The sequence below is a fragment of the Corylus avellana genome, chromosome 3, assembly GCF_965113065.1.
Source record: "Corylus avellana chromosome 3, dhCorAvel1.hap1.2, whole genome shotgun sequence".
Classification (NCBI taxonomy): Eukaryota; Viridiplantae; Streptophyta; class Magnoliopsida; order Fagales; family Betulaceae; genus Corylus; species Corylus avellana.
Window position 1 is genome coordinate 21,650,346 of NC_142492.1, and position 18,070 is coordinate 21,668,415.

Below are 18,070 nucleotides of genomic sequence, written 5' to 3' on the forward strand. Positions count from 1 at the left end.
TGTGATATCGGTAATAATAAACACACAACGCCGGTGTGCATGAACAGTTCATGCACGCCAGGCAAATTTTTTTTTTAATATTAAAATACTATAAATAAAAAAAATAAAAATAAAAATAAAAAAATTGTCTGGCGTTGTCTGAATCACGATTCATGTGATATAAGTGTGATGCTATCAAGAAGGCACATTATTTTATCTTTTCTCGTCACACAAAAAATGGGTGTAACTTCCATCAAAATGTTGAAGGGATGAGTGCATGCCTTTTAAATATGAGGTAAGAAGAAGATAAAACTAGTGGTTAAAATTTTCTGAATTTTCAAGCCATTAATCGGATTGACTTTAAACTTATAAGTTTTTCGCGCGTAATTAATTCACTCTAAGGCCCCGTTTGGTTCGCGGATTAGACCCTTGGATTGGACTAGCTAATACTAGGTATAGCTAGTCCTTTGTTTGGTAACACTCTATTCCTGGGAATAGTCTATTCCCATGGGATTACTAATCCTATACACACAGGGTTAGCTAAGCCACTCAAAAACGAGTGGCTTAGCTAATCCTTTCCTATGGGATTAAAATTATCATGTAAATTGCCCCCAAAAACCCCACCCTTCTAGCACCCACTTCTCTCAAGGAGACTCTGCAAAACGATCTCCATCTCTCAAAGAGTAACGATCTCTTTTCTCTGCGCAAGGTATCTCTCTCCCCCTCTCTTCTCTTCGATTTTTCTTTTTTGTTTCTTGGTTATTTCATTCTCTCTCTGTTTCTTGAATTTTTTTTTTTCTCTGTAATGTTTCTCAGTTTTTTTTTTCTTTTGATTCTCTGTATCGTTTCTCTTTGATTCATTTTTTTTTTTTTTTTTTTTTAATTCTGTTTCTCCATCTCTCTTTCTCTATACTTTCTCAGTTTGATTTTTAATTCAGTTATATATATATATATATATAACTTGTGTTCAAGCGTACAACCTATGTTCAAGCGTGTATATATATATATACCCAAAACGTTTCTGAGTTTTTTTTTTTTTTTTTATTTCTTTTGATTCTCTGTATCGTTTCTCTTTGATTCTATTTAGGGTTTATTTTTTATTTATTTTTATTCTATTTCTCCATCTCTCTTTCTCTATACTTTCTCAGTTTGATTTTTAATTTAGTTATATATATATACACACACGCTTGAACACAGGTTGTTCAAGCGTACAACCAGTGTTCAAGCGTGTATATATATATACACACACACGCTTGAACACAAGTTATTCATACCTGTTCAAGCGTGTATATATATATAAAATTATATATACATGACATAACTAAAAAAAAAAATTATAGTAAAATTGTTTATCTTTCAATAAAAAGAAAAGAATGAAAGTCCTTAATAATATAAATTGTATTTATATTATAAGGGTATTTTAGGAAATAAGATCATAATACGATTCTATTCATCAACATATTGCATTGTACCAAACGAAAGAATGAGATTAGGTAGTCTATTCCAGCGTTACAACCAAACAAAGAAATATGACTAGCTAATCTATTCCTAGTGGTAGCTAATCCCAGTGGTAGCTAATCCTTTTCCAATGGACTAGACAATCCACGAACCAAACGAGGCCTAAAACTTGTTACATGACACTAACGCCCACATAAGTCACCCATTTGGATAGAACTTAGAACCCAAATATTATAACTAGTAGTGTGGGTTGGGCAGAAAGTAGAGTAAGTGTTTGATGAATTAACGCAATACTACTTAATCCAAATGGTGGGGGAAGAGCAAAAACACAAACAAAACTCGTCCTTTTGTCCTTCTCAAGGAGCTTTTCCCATTTGCTTTTTCGTTATTTGTTGTAACAAAAACACACTTCATTTTCGTGATCACTTTCGCCAATCACACTACTCACACTCAACACTCACACAGTCGACCTATTCTCGCACGCTCTTTCTCCATCCCCATGCGACACGTGCCCTCTCTCTCTCTCTCTAAACAAAAAAAAAACATGAAGGAATGAGTTGGAGGCAGATTCTGATGATGATATCCTACAATTTTTTTAATCATTAAAATGCTTAAAAAAAAATGCTATTTATTAATTATTCTTCTATAAATTTATAGAGACGCTTCTTCTTCATAAAATTAAAAGACAATTGTTTGCTCAAAATATTTTAACAACTAGACAGCAAGAACATGATAAAAATCTATTCAATTTTCAACTACAATATACCATATCTTTAATAGGTAGTATTTTTCAAACATTTCGGTGCCTAAAAATAATCTAAATTACATAATTTTAAAATCTATTATTTCTTTAAAATCGTAAGGGATTACTTCATTTCTTTCCTTCCCCCAAAATCACTATATATATATTCACCTCCATCTTCACTTCTTCATCCCTCCTCATCGATCACTCACGTAAAGAAAATGGAATTCGCCTCCCTCTTCAAGTTCTGCTTTTTATCTTCCATTTTCTTTGTCTTTCTCTTCCATTCCCTCATCAAGTTCTTCAATTCCGGTCGCCGGAAACTGCCCCTCCCGCCGGGCTCCTTGGGTTGGCCTTACATGGGCGAGACCATTCAGCTCTACTCTCAAAACCCAAATGTCTTCTTTGCTGAAAAACAAAAGAGGTTCATAGAAGACCGGGTTTTCTTCTTTCCACTTTTATCAAATTTCTAGCTACTTGTTTTGTTAATGGCAAATTTTTCATTTTGATTATATAGGTATGGATCGATCTTCAAAACCCACGTATTGGGGTGTCCTTGCGTGATGATTTCGAGCCCAGAAGCCGCGAAATTCGTGCTGGTGACGAGAGCTCATCTCTTCAAGCCCACATTTCCTACAAGCAAGGAGAGATTGTTGGGCAAACAAGCCATCTTCTTTCACCAAGGAGACTACCATACCAAACTTAGAAAGCTTGTTCTCCGAGCCTTCCTGCCCGAAGCTATCAAAAACAGCGTCCCCAGCATCGAATCCATTGCCAAAGATTCTCTCCGATCATGGGAAGGCCGGTTGATCAACACTTTCCAAGAAATGAAGATAGTGAGTTCACCTCACCTTAATTCCCACGTTTGCTAATTGCTATAGTAAAAAAATAATAATAATAAAAAAATAAAAAACAGAACGAAACAGGGGACTCTGCTTTTCTCCACTATGTCTCTTAATCCAAGATATATGAACTTGCTTTGCACAGTTTACGTTCAATGTTGCCCTGCTTTCCGTATTTGGGAAGGATGAAGTTCTGTACAGAGAGGATCTAAAGCGGTGCTACTACATTCTTGAGACGGGGTACAATTCAATGCCCATTAAACTTCCAGGGACACTCTTCAACAAATCCATGAAAGCAAGGAAGGAGCTTGCTCAAATCTTGGCAAAAATCCTCTCAGCCAGGAGGCAGATGAAACACGATCACAATGACTTACTCGGATCTTTAATGGCCGACAAAGAAGGCCTCACTGACGACCAAATTGCCGACAACATTATCGGAGTCATATTCGCTGCTCGTGATACCACCGCCAGCGTGCTCACATGGATCCTCAAGTACCTAGGCGAGAACCCCTCTGTTCTTCAGGCAGTCACCGTAAGAAAATTGCTATCTTTCTCAACCGTCTTTTTCCATAAAGTAAATCAATAATTTTTCAAAGGAAAAAGGCAAGAAAAATTTACTTTTAAGATTTTTTTTCTTGCTTGTGAATTTACAGGAAGAGCAAGAGGAAGTTATAAGGAAGAAAGAAGATAATGGTGAGGAGAAAACTCTCACTTGGGCAGACACCGTAAAGATGACAATCACTTCAAGGGTGATTCAGGAGACACTTAGAGTTGCTTCAATTTTATCTTTTACTTTCAGAGAGGCGGTAGAAGATGTTGAATACGAAGGTCAGTTAATTACTGCAAATTTTGACTGTAAAGGTAGTTCTATTTTATATTCTTCCTACTTTTTATTCTAATTTTTGTTTGGAAATCCTTCTTCAGGGTATCTTATACCCAAAGGGTGGAAAGTTTTGCCACTTTTCAGAAATATTCACCACAACCCAGAGATCTTCCCAAAGCCTGAGAAGTTTGACCCCTCAAGATTTGAGGTAAATTTTTAAATCAACATATTGTATTTTAATTTACTCATGATAATTCTTTTCTTTTTTTTTTCACAAGAAAGTATTTTTACCCCCATAGTTGTTTTTGAATGATATCACCAGGTTACTCCAAAACCCAATACATTTATGCCATTTGGCAACGGGACCCACTCATGTCCTGGGAATGAGTTAGCCAAACTGGAAATGTTAGTCCTTCTCCATCATCTGACCACAAAGTACAGGTAGGCAGTCAGCAATAACAGAATCAGCAAACCTTTTAACCTTTTAACCTTTTGCCACTAGTGGTTATGGCTTATAAAAGGCCAACAACTAAAAATAGAACGTCTGAGGATGCCTGCTGACATGGGTTTTGTCTGTTACATTACATTATGCAGGTGGTCTTTGGTGGGTAGACAGAACGGGATTCAGTATGGCCCCTTTGCTCTTCCCCAGAACGGTTTGCCCATTAGATTATCTCTGAAGAAAGATGCGGCTACATAAAGCTAGTCCCAATTACAATACAGACTATCTATATATAGAAAGAATTGCATCACCAAAATGGTTTCTATTTCTTGAGATAATGATGAAGAATAATAAGACCATAAAGAAGCAAGTGATCAATAGAGTCACTTTTGGGCCAAGACACCCAGACGATCGAGGACATTTTTAAGATTATTAGCATACAAAAAGGGAAGACAAGTGTATGGAAGAGTGTTCATAACAAAAAATAAATAAAAAATTATGTGCAAGCAAGTTAAGTTCATTTTTTTTTTCTAAGAGATGAGGAAAAAAAGTTCCTCACCAAGAGCGTGGTATTAATCTATTTAAGTAGGTTTATATAGTTGTAGGTAGGGCTGGGCAAAAACCCGCCCAACCCGCAAACCCGCCCCGCCCCGCCCCGATCCGCCCCGCCCCGCACGGATTTTGAGTGTATTTTTGCGGGTACGGGTGGATTTTCCCCAACCCGCGCGGGGCGGGGCGGGTCGCGGGTTTTGAAATCTTTTTCTTGCGGGTACCCGCCCCGCCCCGCCCCGCCCCGCCCAACCCCACATAGCTATAAAACATAAAAAACCCTAACCCTAACATATTTTTCTAGCTAGCGCCGTTTCTCACTTTCTCCTCTCTCTCGTCTCTCACGCTTCTATCTTCTCTCTTGTTCTCTCTCCATCTCTCATCTCCTTCTCTCTTCGTCTATGCCGCCCTTAATCTATGCCGCCGCTCGACATCCTCCGGCCATGGGCTAGTGCGCCGCTCCCACCTCGAGACCACGATCCAGGTTTTTTTCTCTCTCTCAAGAGATCTCAAGTTTTTAGTCTAGATTTCAAATTGTTTTTCTCCCTCGTCCAGATTTAATTCCAAGTTCTTTGGTTTAGGTTTGATTCAAGGGTTCTGATGTAGGTTGTGTAACTTGGGCTTGTTTAGGAGGAGAAGAAATTTGCAGAAGAGATGAAACGAAAAAGAGAGAAAGAAGAAGACAAGCCGGCGGAGGAAAGAAAGGAGAGGATCTGAGGAAGAGAAAACCCAACCCGCACAACCCGCAAAACCCGCGAAACCCGCCCCGATCTACCCCGCCCCGCAACACCCGAACCCGCGCGGATTTTCTTGCTTGTGCTCGGGTGGCGGGTTGGAATTTGCAGAACCCGCACTGTGCGGGGCGGGTGAGAAAAATGGGGATACCTGCCCCGCCCCGACCCGTGCCCACCCCTAGTTGTAGGAGTGTTCTTAATTGTTATTTCTAAGAAATGAAAATTGAATTATTGAAATTTCGATTCCACATAATTTGTCGAGTCTTACGTTTTTTTTTTTTTTTTGGTAACTTCATCGAATACCTTTAAACTTTCACCCGATTTGACAAATCATTTTCAAACTTCAAAATCTCTCAATTTAGTCTCTTAAACTTTTAATTGCAATCAATTTGGACCCCTCCATCAAATTTTAAACGTTAAATGACGTTTATACCCCTAATTTTTTTATAAAATTCTAATTTTACCCTTAATTTCAAAACTTTTTTTTATTTAAAAAAAAACAAAAAAAAAAACAAAAAAACAAAAATTGGAGATATTTTGGTCTTTTTTAATATTTCTAACTGTTAAATTTGACGGAGGGGTTCAAATTGAGAGCAATTAAAAGTTCATGGGACTAAATTGAGAGATTTTGAAGTTTAAGGGAATTTGTCAATTCGAGTGGAAGTTCAGAAGTCTTCGGTGAAGTTACTCCCTTTCTTTTTTTCACTTTTTTTCACCTTTCTAATCGTTTTTGCCTGTTAAAAATAATGACTTATATTTTGAATGAGAAAGTAACATTGCTCTTTATTACAAAGGCCTTTGTACTACTACTACAAACCAAATTGTGCAATTGCACAAGAAAGAACTTTCAATAATTATGTTGTTTATGCTATAATCTTTTACCAAATGCTTCTGCAATAATTGAAATTTTAATTAATTTTATCTTTTGTCATATATTAACTTTTACATTAATTTTCATATTAGCAAATCGGAGAGCCAGTACATAACTCCCACGATCGACTTCTCCATTGACTAGTCTTAACTTGAAAACCTTAGCCAAAATGCTGACTTAAGAAATTTCTTATAACTAAAACATGTACATGTACATGGGTCTCTCAGAGAGATTAACGTTAAAATTGAGGTTTTTCTGAGTTGTTTCACTTTGGGTATAAATCTGAATCTTCAAATATCAATTATATTTATTCCATTGTAATAAACTTGAAGTTTGGATAAATAAAATCCTAATAAGGATTCATGAATAACCAAATACAATTTAACAAACAAAATCTCAGTGAATCACCCATTGAAAAGGTCTCCTGCAGTTGTAAACATCCTAAATATCACTACAAAAAATTGGTTTTTTAGTTACAATAGTTTAGTAACGTGTCAATAGGGTTGACACGTTACTAAATGTTAGTAACGTGTATTTAGTAATGTGTCTGGTGTGTTAAGAATTTGAGTGTTGCTAAATCGAGTTTAGTAACGAGTCAATATTAACACGTTACTAAACTATTAGTACTGACACGTTACTAAACTTTAGTAACGTGTCAAAACTGACACGTTACTTATAAGTATTAATATATAACAAAACCAGAAATTGACAAACATATATTATTATATTCGTGAAAGATACAACAAAACCAGAAAGCCAGATTACCAAAACCAAATGTAGCTTTCTAACCTAAGCAAGATTAAGTGAGATTTGAAGAGTGCTATTACAATCAAAGACAATCTGCCTCAATCTGGATCGTGAAAAAGAATGCTAAATGGGCAGTCGAATGCAACAAATCACCTAAATAAAACATCCTAAATAATAACTCCCACGACTTCTCTCCTTTGACTAGTCTTAACTTGAAAACCTTGGCCAAAATGCTGATCACTTAAGAAATTTACATGTGTCTCTCACATCTCTCTGCAGATGTTAACGTTAAAATTGAGGTTTTTCTGAGTTGTTTCACTTTGGGTTTAAATCTGAATTTTCAAATCTCAATTATATTTATTCCATTGTAATAAACTTGAAGTTTGGATAAATAAAATCCTAATAAGGATTCATGAATAACCAAATACAATTTAACAAACAAAATCTCAGTGAATCAATCACCCATTGAAATGGTCTAATGTAGTTGAGCTGCGGCAAATTAAAGCTTGTTTAGAATTGCGTTTGACAAATAGAGTTTTTAAATTAAAAATAGCTTTTGGGCAAAAGCTTCATTTTTAAGTTTTTGCCAAAAGTGCGTTTTGGCCATTTTTAGGCTTTTTATACCATTAAAAGCGCTTTTAATTTTTTTACCAAACGAGTGCTTTTTTTTTTTCAAACGGACTTTTTGAGTATTAAAAGGACTTTTAGACACCTCAAACGTAATCCCAAACAGACCCTTAAACATCCTAAATAACCACGGCACTCTTCAATGAATCATTCCAAATGCCAAATGCCATTTTTTCAAACATGCATATTCACATTTTCTTCTTCTTTGACTTTGGACAAATGCATGCATGCATATCTGTATAGTGCAATCAATCACTATTATGCCTTTATGAGATTTAGACAACTCTTGGTGTTGCATGTATTAATGGAGACATGTTTTATTTTCATTTATCTCTTCATCATCTCCGTGTAAGAGATGAAAAAATACATTATTAAATTTACAGAACCCAATATGATGGATCATCTTATGAATTTAATGATAAATTTGCAAAATGAACTGACGATCGAGAGAGAGATTACATGATCTTGTCCGTCTATGATATTTGGTAGCATTTTCATTGACCAGTTTTTAATGTTTGATGGTATTGTCAGAGAAATATCCACACCAAACAATGATACAGCTCAAAATAAGAAGAATTCAAAAACTGCAGCTCGATGAAGATAATAGTCAAGATAGGAAGGAGAATAGAGAATTATCAACCAAGGAAACTTCGATTTGATGCGATTATTTGAAATCAGTCAACTTCAATAAAAGAAAGATCATCTTCCAACAACTCCCTCCCCCCCATCACATCATCATTTACAAAGAATCGCAAGGCAGCTTCCCTTGTTGACTTGTATATTTTCCCAAAATCAAACTCAAAGTGCTGAATTTGACTTGTATATATTTGCCCAAAAGCAAAGTCAAAGTGCTGAATTTTTGTCTAATTTCTCAATAACAACAGGACATGTGTCCCTTATATGTCTGCTATGATGTTAAGGTTATGATGAGGTTAAGGTCGACAGATTTTTCAATAGGATGCTTTTGGTTTTTGACATTCACGTATATATAAAGAAAGAAAAAAATAATAATTATATTAATAAATGTTCATCAGCAACTCACTTACTATTCCGATATATTATCTAATAAAATGCATTAATTCATCATGCATGCGTTTCATTGTAATACTCAAAGTTGTAGAAATTGTCTTTATATATATATATATATATAGAGAGAGAGAGAGAGAGAGAGAGAGAGAGAAATGAGTATGATTAATGAAAATATCAATATTTCTTTGGTAGTCATAATATGATCATGTCAACTTTGTACACTTAACACGTACGACCTGTTTTGGGGCCCTCTAAAATGACTCATTTTGGACTATATATTAATATTGCTATTATTAAATCAGTTGAATTTTCAACTGTAACCCACCAACTCAATTTTTTTTTTTTTTTTTTTAGCTGTCTTAGCTTAATGATCCTAAGGAGGCCCGGAGGGATGCAGCCATAATTTTTATTTTTATTTATTTATTTATTTATTTTTATCAAAAGTACCAATGAATAAAAAATATATTAAGATTGAAGATTAAACTAATACATAAAAATTAAAATTAAAACTCAGATTGTCGGAAATTTATATTCGTTGCTCATACACATAATTTTTTTAATAATAGATTTGGGTTGTTTAAGGTTTGGAAAGAAAATGATTTTTGTTATAATAGGACCAAGGGTAAAGTCTTTTTTCTGAGCAGGGGCCAAACTTAATTATTTATATACTATAGTAAATAAAATTTTCAAAAGAGGAGAGATGGCCACAGACAATACTGGCCATCCCCTCCCTCCCTCCCCGTCTCTAATCATAAGCTCTAGATTAAATGATATTTGCTCAGCGGACCGAAGAATCATCATACACTTCTCCAAGATGCATAGTTAAATAGGCTTGATCAGGGTGTTGGTGAAATTAATAATAATTGAATACTAAAACTACAAAAATAATAAAACTAGAATAAAACCAGCTTGGATTGAGATATGAAAACCAAACCCACTCTGTGGAGATTCAAACCCTATATAATTTCAAAGGCTAGACACCAATGTTGTAGGGTATTGGGTCTGCGAGAGGAAAAATCTAAGAGGCCCACTTTGAACGAAGCCTATTGTGTGGCTTCTGGCCCAAGGTGTTGAACAAGCAATTTCGCTCATAGCAAGGAATTCATGCTGCTGACAAGTCAAATCCAAATCAACATCTATTTACACAAAAGATCCCATATCTAAGGGGATTTATAATGAAGAATTCCACAATATATAGGAGTCGATTGCGGTTGTGATTCCTAGGTCAAAGACAACTACGATTGATTAGCCCAAAGAGCTATACAAGGAAAGCTCAATCAGGTATAATTGACTTCTCTTTCACAAGAACTATATGCTTTCTGTTCCTTAAGTCTTTTCTTCTCTAAGAGCATAATTAACTTAAGCGTAAGAACTATTTAGGGCCTGTTTGGAATGTCTGAGAGGGTTAAAAGTGCTTTTAACACTTAAAAAATTCATTCGAAGAAAAAAAAAACCCAAGATACCATATCTTGCACACTGCCTTTAAACTAGCTTACAACACATCCCAATACATGATAACTTACAAAAAGAAAGGATGTCCAAGAGCTTATATACTCAAAAAGTCCGTTTAAAGGCAGTGTGCAAGCCTAACCACATTGGTTAAGCAATCATAACTGTGTATATAAGCTCTTGAACACCCTTTCTTTCAAACTCGGTTTTCAAAGGAGAGTTCTACTTAGGTTTGTTACAAAACATCAACATAAGAGCAATAGAAACAATTTCTCAATTTCTTCAAAATGACAGAAAAACGTCCAACAACAAGAATTCTTGAGAGCTATAAATGAGCTTCTAGACATGCTAAAACAAGTATTACAATTAGCAACCAGTGAAATTCTGATTGTGTGAATAAAATAAAATGACAAACACAAGATGCACATAAATGGGAGAAATCTACCACATTACGCATCATGGATTGCATTGCTGTCGCAGCTCCCGTAACTTACACTCCTGCATCTTAGCTGCGAATTAGCATGATAAAAACCAATTTAATCAAAGCATCAAACACTCATCACGACAAATTTAATTCTTTTTTTCCTTTCTTTTTAGGTTGGGGGAGGAGGGAAGGGGAAGGGGAGAAATGGAAAGCTAGAGAAACAAAAATTTGCACCTTGTGTACGGCATCTGCAATGCCCGAGGCATCTTGCATTCCTTGCTTAAGGCTTTCAACACGAGCGCGGATAAGGCTATTCTGCTCCTCAGCCTAATAAATAATAAGGTGTGAAGTCACTGAACCACTACTTTATGTTCATTTTTCTTACTCAGAAAGCAAAATAAAAGAACAATAGCATTGAAACAGTACTGTACTTTCTGTCAAGTTTTTCTTCTTTGGTGTATGTGTTTTGTTTTTGTTTTTGTTCATCATGCAGAAGAGTTAACCAGAGAAGTTAGCACATATGATACTTTCTCTTGGCAAAATTTCTAGTTCGTGGTAGCAAAAATTCAACTCAACTCTAAATTGAATTGAACGAATGTTGCTGAGCAGCCGAAGGAGCAGCAATATCGTGACCTATGTTTTAAAGAGCCCTATAAAATTATTAACAAGATCAAGTATGAAAGGGGAAAATAATGAGTCTGTAACTATTACTTGATGGATTTTCAATCCTTCACTGTTTCTCTACTTTAAGAGGAAAACTGGGAAAAACAAAACCAAATGAAAGGAAACAAAAATACGGCAAAGGAAACAAAGACCTATAAGGATGGCCTGACTAGCGAAAAACAAGATAATATAGAATATCTAGAAAGAATGCAAGTGACCAGGCATGGTCTAATGGGAGTTTTTACCTAAACGGCAAATACCCAAAACGCCAAAATTCTTCTATTAGCGGTGCTTTCATGACTATATGATCTTGAGTTTCAAGCCTTCCTGAATGCTTTGCCAAAATTTATAGCAGGTCAAGAACCTGAACTGCATCACATAACCGGTGAGCTGTTCAGAAAGGTTGGCAATTGACCGCAAGTTAACACAGGTCAACCTAGGATTTGACCCCCCCCAAAAAAATACGAATAGCTTCGATCAAACCAGAACTAAGGCCTGTCAGAGCCCCTTTTTTTTTCTTCCTTTTTTTTCTTGATCAGAGCTGGGTTTTAAAACATCGGTGTAAGCAACTTAGGGATGATGGTGCAAAGTCCACCCTCTAAGAGAGTGAGAGAGAGAACAAAAAAAAAAAAAAAAAAAAGAATAGAAAGGAAAAGAGCAATCCTGAAAAGAGAAGAAAACCTAATTTAAGTGTAAATTTTCCTTCAGATGGAGCAAAAAGGTCTTTCTGATCCTTCATTAGTTTCTTCCCTCAACCGACCACAGCAGCCATGACTCACCTATGACATATGTTTGACCATATTAGCTACTTTCTTTGAAAAATGCCCCAATTAAACATTCATCCACAATGCACACATCTAATTCTACAAATTTAGCGGTCAATCATATTTATGGACTAACCACCTTCCCCTTTGGAGCAGATTTTAATCTAAGATATATACAGGTTCGTCCTGATCAGAAAGGGGTAAAAACAGAGACAATAAATGACTTAACCTAAGCCACTGACCTACAGCCTCTTCAACCAATGAAGATAGATGATTCTATCACTTCCACAAATACTGACAAGTGACAATTGTGCCTATAAGTAAAGTGATCTACCCTGAGATGAAATGGAGAAAGAATGCAGCTTTGATGTTACTCACCATACCCAGCATACCCGTCAAGAATTGGATCTCATTATTCTTTGCTGTTGAAAGATTTTGAGCAACATCCATTACGTTGGTCCTGCAATACTCATTTGAAATGATATGACCACATTATCAGGCACCCTATAATCAAAATGAATAACGTAATGCAAGTAGATCAAAGAAAAATCTAATTCCATTCTAACCAGCATAACGTATTGCTGATGCACAGTCCTCATGTATTCTTTTGAAGGCACTGTTGTCACTCCATTATAAAGTATAAACTGCTAATAACATACGTTCTACTAAGGTTTCAGACAACTACTGGTTTTCAATTTTTGCAAAGCAGAAAAGGCAGGTTTAAAGAGGCCCTAGATAGAATATGATTAAGTAGGAATGCTTTGATGGTTTATAAATTGCTAAATTCTTTGCTATTGAAAGATTTTGACGGTTCCATTACTTATATATGTATACCAATACATATGCTCGAAGGTTCCACAGACATCCAGATTGAGAGGAAGGGTCGAAGTATAGTTGCAACAAATAGTACATGACCATATAATAATAATATCTATCTAGTTGTTCTCAGCAATTTCACCAGCCAACCAACCATATATTTGAATGCACATCAATCAGAAACTAAAAGATACCTACTTATTCAAAAACAATGGGTCCAGAACTTGTTCTTCCACAAGTAGCTCTACAGAATCTAGAGTAGCTCCCACCTGCATGTAGATGTAAACTTAACATGACAAGACCAACTGGAATGAAATGACGTAAGAAACATACTAGCATAAAGTAAAACCATGAGCAAGGTGACACACATAGATAACCTGAGGAGTGAATGCCAATGTACCACTACATCAGAGGAAACTAGGTATATAACCATATGTGTTGCCATGCCGACCAATTCAATTTGTATACCCTAAGTGTTGTGCAAGCAACCAGGGCACATCAAAAAGCAAAGGGTTGTTGAAGTGAAGTGCCAATAATGTGACAGCTGTCATTTTTTAAATTAAAAAAAAAAAGAAAAAAAAAAAAGCGAAGTTAAAGTTTCAACAAAAAAACCAACCATTGTCGAATTAGCGATAATGTGAATTTGACAGTGGTGGAGACAGAAAGTGGATTTCCACCTCAGCCACCTCCTATGCACACCCTTATATTTTTCCTGTATGTTGCCCAAATTTAAAACTATTACTTTTTTCTATAATATTTGTTTCTTCAGCTAGGTTCTATAAAGAGTTCTGATGTGAAGTGTGAGAGGAGTGTCTGGTGTCCTTGATACATGCTTTTGGGGAAGAGAGATGCTTAGGGGCTAAACTAAGAGCCCATTAATACAAATATTGAGATACCACTTCAAGTTAAAAGCTTGAGTTTCTAGGCTTGGACTCACTAATATATATCAAATACTTTCTTTCTTTGCCTTTTCAAAGTAGGACTTAACACTTGCATCAAATCCCTCCCTCATGTGTGAGCCTCCCGCATCAATATAACACCCATCAATTATGATTTCCTTTTCTCTTATTAAAGAATAGATAAACTTCACTTCTGAAATCCACATGACATAATTCAGAAAAAAAGAGAAGATAACAGCAGAGATAACAATAAAATGAATACCTGTGTTTCAAGACATAACGACTCAAACTCATCCTGTAAAATTCAGATGAGGCAGCATTAAAAGACAGAATGTTATCATAAAAATATAATATCAAATAGCATTTGTCGCAGCTTGTAAAATTAAGAAGCTGACCCCGTTGATTGCCAAGGTAGCAATCCAACATATTCATTCTATCTAAAGTCAATAAAGGAGGCATTTCAGAAACCATGACATAATGTAAACCGAGTGCTACAACTATAAGATGAGGGATAGCAGATTTTTGAAAATGGACGACAGCTTGATCGCCGAGGCAGTGTCGTCGTTCAGTGCCCCACCCAATGCTTATGGTGCGGTGACAGGTTTGGCCAATCCTTCAGAGTTGTTGGGTAGTGAAGAGAAGGACGGAGACTTCTGGGGTGGGTAGTGAAGAGTAGGACAGAGACTTCTAAGGTGGGGAAGACAAAGATTGTTGGTGTGGGAAAGACAGAGATTTCTAAGGTGAGGAAGACGGAGATTTTTCATATCATTTGGGTAATTTTCCCCCTGCCACCCGTTTGGATTGGGCTTTGATTAGGATTCCATGTGAGGAGGTCGATGCCACCATAGAGGTTACCCCTCAGAAGGTAAAAGGGGTAGAATGGAGCTTATGAATTTAGAATGCTCCATCAACTATGATGCTAAGGGAGCATCCTCTAGTTGGGAGAAAGGCAAGACTCACACTTTCTAGCGTTGAGTGCCTCGAAGGGTTTTGGGTTTTGTTGTATTGTGGATTTTCGGTTTGAAGGCTTGTAGGGATTTGGGTTTGAGGGCTTTGGGTTGAGGGCTTGGGTTCCTTGCTCATTTGGTGCCTCTTGTGCATATTGCCAGTATACTTGGGGGCATCTTATACTTTTTAATAAAATACATTACTTATAAAAATAGAAATAAAAAACAAAAAATAAAAAGTTTATTAGCTCCTTTGTGTTTAATATGGTGTATTTAGAGAGGACTTTGAAAATCGAGAGACTTCGGTGGTAGAGCTGAAAATGATCATGTTCCATTCACTTTACACAAACACAATAGTTTTTTTTCTAGTTTTCTTGAGTTTTTGGATGTTTGTTCTTCTTTTTCTTCTTAGAGGTTGTCTCATATACTTCCTATGTACAAAGTTTGCGCCCCTTTGTGCTTTGATAATAAGATTGAATTACTTATTAAAAAAAAAAAGAAAAAAAAGTGACAATCATTTGAAGGATGCAAGCTAGACTAGGACGCAAAAAATCCAATCACATACACTGCGGCCTTATTACTTTGACAACCTCAAGATATAAATATCCGTCAATGGCCAATTCATATAATAATTTATAATAAGCATCAACACATTAGCCGAACAATGACAGAGCTGATACACCAGTTATTGGATGGATGCCTAAATCACCGATGTCTGGCGTAAAGCCCAAATTACTCAAAACTTGAATGTGGTTGGTTTTAGTGAATTTTTGTTGCCTATAAATCGTTGCAACTTAAAAATGATTCTCATTGCGCTCCACCCAACATTGAAATCATTGGTATAAACTTGAAACTCATGACCAAATCAGAAAGGAACAAATACACAGAAAGAGACCTTCATAGGTGCCCGGTAAGGGAAATTGAAAGATCACTTGGTCTTCAAGTATCAATAGAAAACTCAGCTATGCATTAAAACAAACAATTGCACTGCTGAATAGTATTCCTATTCAAAATGTTCATCAAAAAGGAAATGGGTATTATGATTGTTAATGAAGGATGTGTTACCTCAATATTTTCGTGCAACGAAGTAATGACCTGAAAAAATATTTGATACAACACAGCAAAGAGAGCATAATTAGTTCTTCAACCCGAAGCATAAGTCCTAATATGCATCAAAGCAAAAATAATAATAATAATAATAAGACCTGAATAAATAGGCGGTGGAGATGTTGTTGCTCCGCACTCGTAAACCTTGGAAATGATTTGCAGAATTCCTAACCCAGCTCCAAAAAAATCAAACGAAGAATTCATTTTCAGGGAAAAAGTAACTGTGTTTTTCGAAGCTAAAAGAGAAGACTAAAGAATAAAATTAGAAATTGGAATTACGTGGTTGGAACAGGCAGTGAGTAGAGAGCGAACGGCGAGCTTGAATGATTTCTTCAAATCCGAATGCCTCTTCCCAATTGGAAGACTAGAAGACGGATCCACTTCACCTCTTTTCTCCATTTTTTCTTAAAACGCAGAGAGAGAGAGAGAGAGAGAGAGAGAGAGAGCGCGCCAGCGAGAGTGGGAAAGTAGAGGGAAATGGAAATCACTCAAAACTCAAATCAAGTGTGGATATCATGGGCTGGGTGACCCGCAACCCGCAAAGTTCCCATATGAACCACTCTTTTCGGCCGGGCCTACAAATAATTTCATAGAGCTACGTTACGTATAAACCTTCTACTTTAGTAGAATTATATTGGCCTTCTGTTTTTGTCTTTTTAATTAGGGTTAAATACATTTTTAGTATTTAGGTTTTAATGATTTTATTTTTTTTCACCTGGGCTTTAATTTGGCTGACAGATAGTACTTTCTTTTTTTTTTTTTTTTTTTTTTTTGAAACATATCATATTCATTCATTGATAAAAGTTATGAGCCTAAAGCTCTTACAAACAAAGCAAAAAGCTCTGAAGTAAATCATAGCCGAAGCTAAAGATACAGTCATCAACAACAGACCAAATCACTCAAAAACACAGCATCCGCTAACCTATGACTATATATCAGGTTGAAAACTCAGATCTGCATCAAACAGACACCATCTAATGCATAGGTAGCGCTTATTCCTTGGCTTTGAGAGCAAAACCCTCCAAGCCGATACTTATTCCTCGGCCTTGAGAGCAAAACCCCCAAGCCGATACTTATTCCTCTGCCTTGAGAGCAAAACCCACAAGCCGATACTCATCCTTTTCAACTCGAAAGCCAGGATAAATTTCACATCCACAACCCCAAAGGTTTGGACCAGTAATATCGGGCAGCAACCGGGTGCAACAAAATAGGAAAAGAAAGCCTTATTACAAACATAAATAAAACCATACAGGGAAATAAAGGGAACAATAAAACTAATGCAGGAAAAGAAATTACAGCAAATAAAACCAAAAACAGAGGAACTCAAAGGAAATACAAAACAGAAAAACAACAAAACAGGAAAATAAATGCGAAAGACACTCAAAGTGGGTCACGGCAGCTGGAGGAGGCCGATCGCGAGCTGGCCGGAAATCACCGCGGAAGGTAGCACAAAAAGCTTGGCGTGGGAGGGGCGCGTGAAAAGACCCGACAGTGAGCGGTGAGCAGCGAAGCGAGCGCGGAGGAGATCGGCGGCACACACAAACAAACAGGGAGGAGGGGGAGAGTTTGAGTGAAAACCCCCAAAAGCAGTACCCACCGAGAGAGAACACAAGCACAACAGAACAGAAAATACCAAAGACATAAACAACCTAAAACAAAAATCGGGAAGCAAGGAAGGGAGGAGGGATGCAAGCAACGGGCATCCCACGTCCCCTGAGGCGGCGGCGCTCTGGAGGGGGGCTTAGGGTTTCACAAGGCTTAGGGTTTCTCATTTTCTTGACAGATAGTACTTATGTTATCAATAAAAATGGGATTAGTACTTCTGTCTATATTCCGTAAAACCAAAAAAAAAAAAAAAAAAATTAATGAATTACCACCATTTTTGGCATAGGGGTGGTTTCGGCCACTCTATGGCCTTTGAGGATGGCATAGGCACTCCTAATGCCCTAATGCCCAAAAAGAAAGAAAAAAAGAAAAGAAAATAATAATAATAATAATAATAATAATAATAATATTAAGGGTTTAGTCCATTGGGGTGGCCGAACCACCTCTAAAAGCCATGAGGTTTGTTCGGCTACCCCTTACCGGCCATAAGGGTGGTCAAAACCAACCCCAAGTCCAAAAAGTGAAAATTTGTTAGTTTTTTTGCATAATATAG

At 36.5% G+C, this 18,070-nt stretch overlaps 1 protein-coding gene and 1 pseudogene across 3 annotated transcripts; one reads left to right on the forward strand and one right to left on the reverse strand.

Moving 5' to 3' along the window:
- Nucleotides 1–2,388: 2,388 nt before the first annotated feature.
- On the forward strand, nucleotides 2,389–4,508 carry LOC132173303 (abscisic acid 8'-hydroxylase CYP707A2-like; annotated as a pseudogene). The gene is made up of 7 exons (XR_015911678.1): nucleotides 2,389–2,603; nucleotides 2,697–3,015; nucleotides 3,167–3,553; nucleotides 3,675–3,849; nucleotides 3,946–4,052; nucleotides 4,167–4,285; nucleotides 4,439–4,508. The product of XR_015911678.1 is annotated as an abscisic acid 8'-hydroxylase CYP707A2-like (transcript).
- Nucleotides 4,509–10,545: 6,037 nt separating this feature from the next.
- Nucleotides 10,546–16,470, reverse strand: EMB3006 (embryo defective 3006). Of its 2 annotated transcripts, XM_059587723.2 has the most exons (8): nucleotides 16,192–16,464; nucleotides 16,011–16,079; nucleotides 15,871–15,900; nucleotides 14,121–14,153; nucleotides 13,158–13,228; nucleotides 12,522–12,603; nucleotides 10,951–11,043; nucleotides 10,546–10,801 (listed from the first exon to the last, which is right to left on the reverse strand). In XM_059587723.2, the coding sequence occupies exons 1-8, from the start codon at nucleotides 16,309–16,311 to the stop codon at nucleotides 10,742–10,744; spliced, it is 558 nt and encodes a 185-aa protein (XP_059443706.2). In that variant the 5' UTR covers nucleotides 16,312–16,464; the 3' UTR covers nucleotides 10,546–10,741. The 2 variants fall into 2 exon arrangements, with proteins under 2 accessions (XP_059443706.2, XP_088370315.1); XM_088514189.1 differs by lacking the exons at nucleotides 10,546–10,801; nucleotides 10,951–11,043 and adding an exon at nucleotides 12,070–12,158 and having other exon boundaries at nucleotides 16,192–16,470.
- Between the last annotated feature and the right edge of the window lie 1,600 nt (nucleotides 16,471–18,070).

Bases quoted from the DNA above. Each gene is read 5' to 3' on its own strand.
- EMB3006 (XM_059587723.2), bottom strand. From the start codon at position 16,311: ATGGAGAAAAGAGGTGAAGTGGATCCGTCTTCTAGTCTTCCAATTGGG. The intron at 16,080-16,191 runs GTAATTCCAATT...GAGCTGGGTTAG, and splicing joins TCACTGCCTGTTCCAACCAC to GAATTCTGCAAATCATTTCC. The intron at 15,901-16,010 runs GTCTTATTATTA...ATATTTTTTCAG, and splicing joins TCCACCGCCTATTTATTCAG to GTCATTACTTCGTTGCACGA.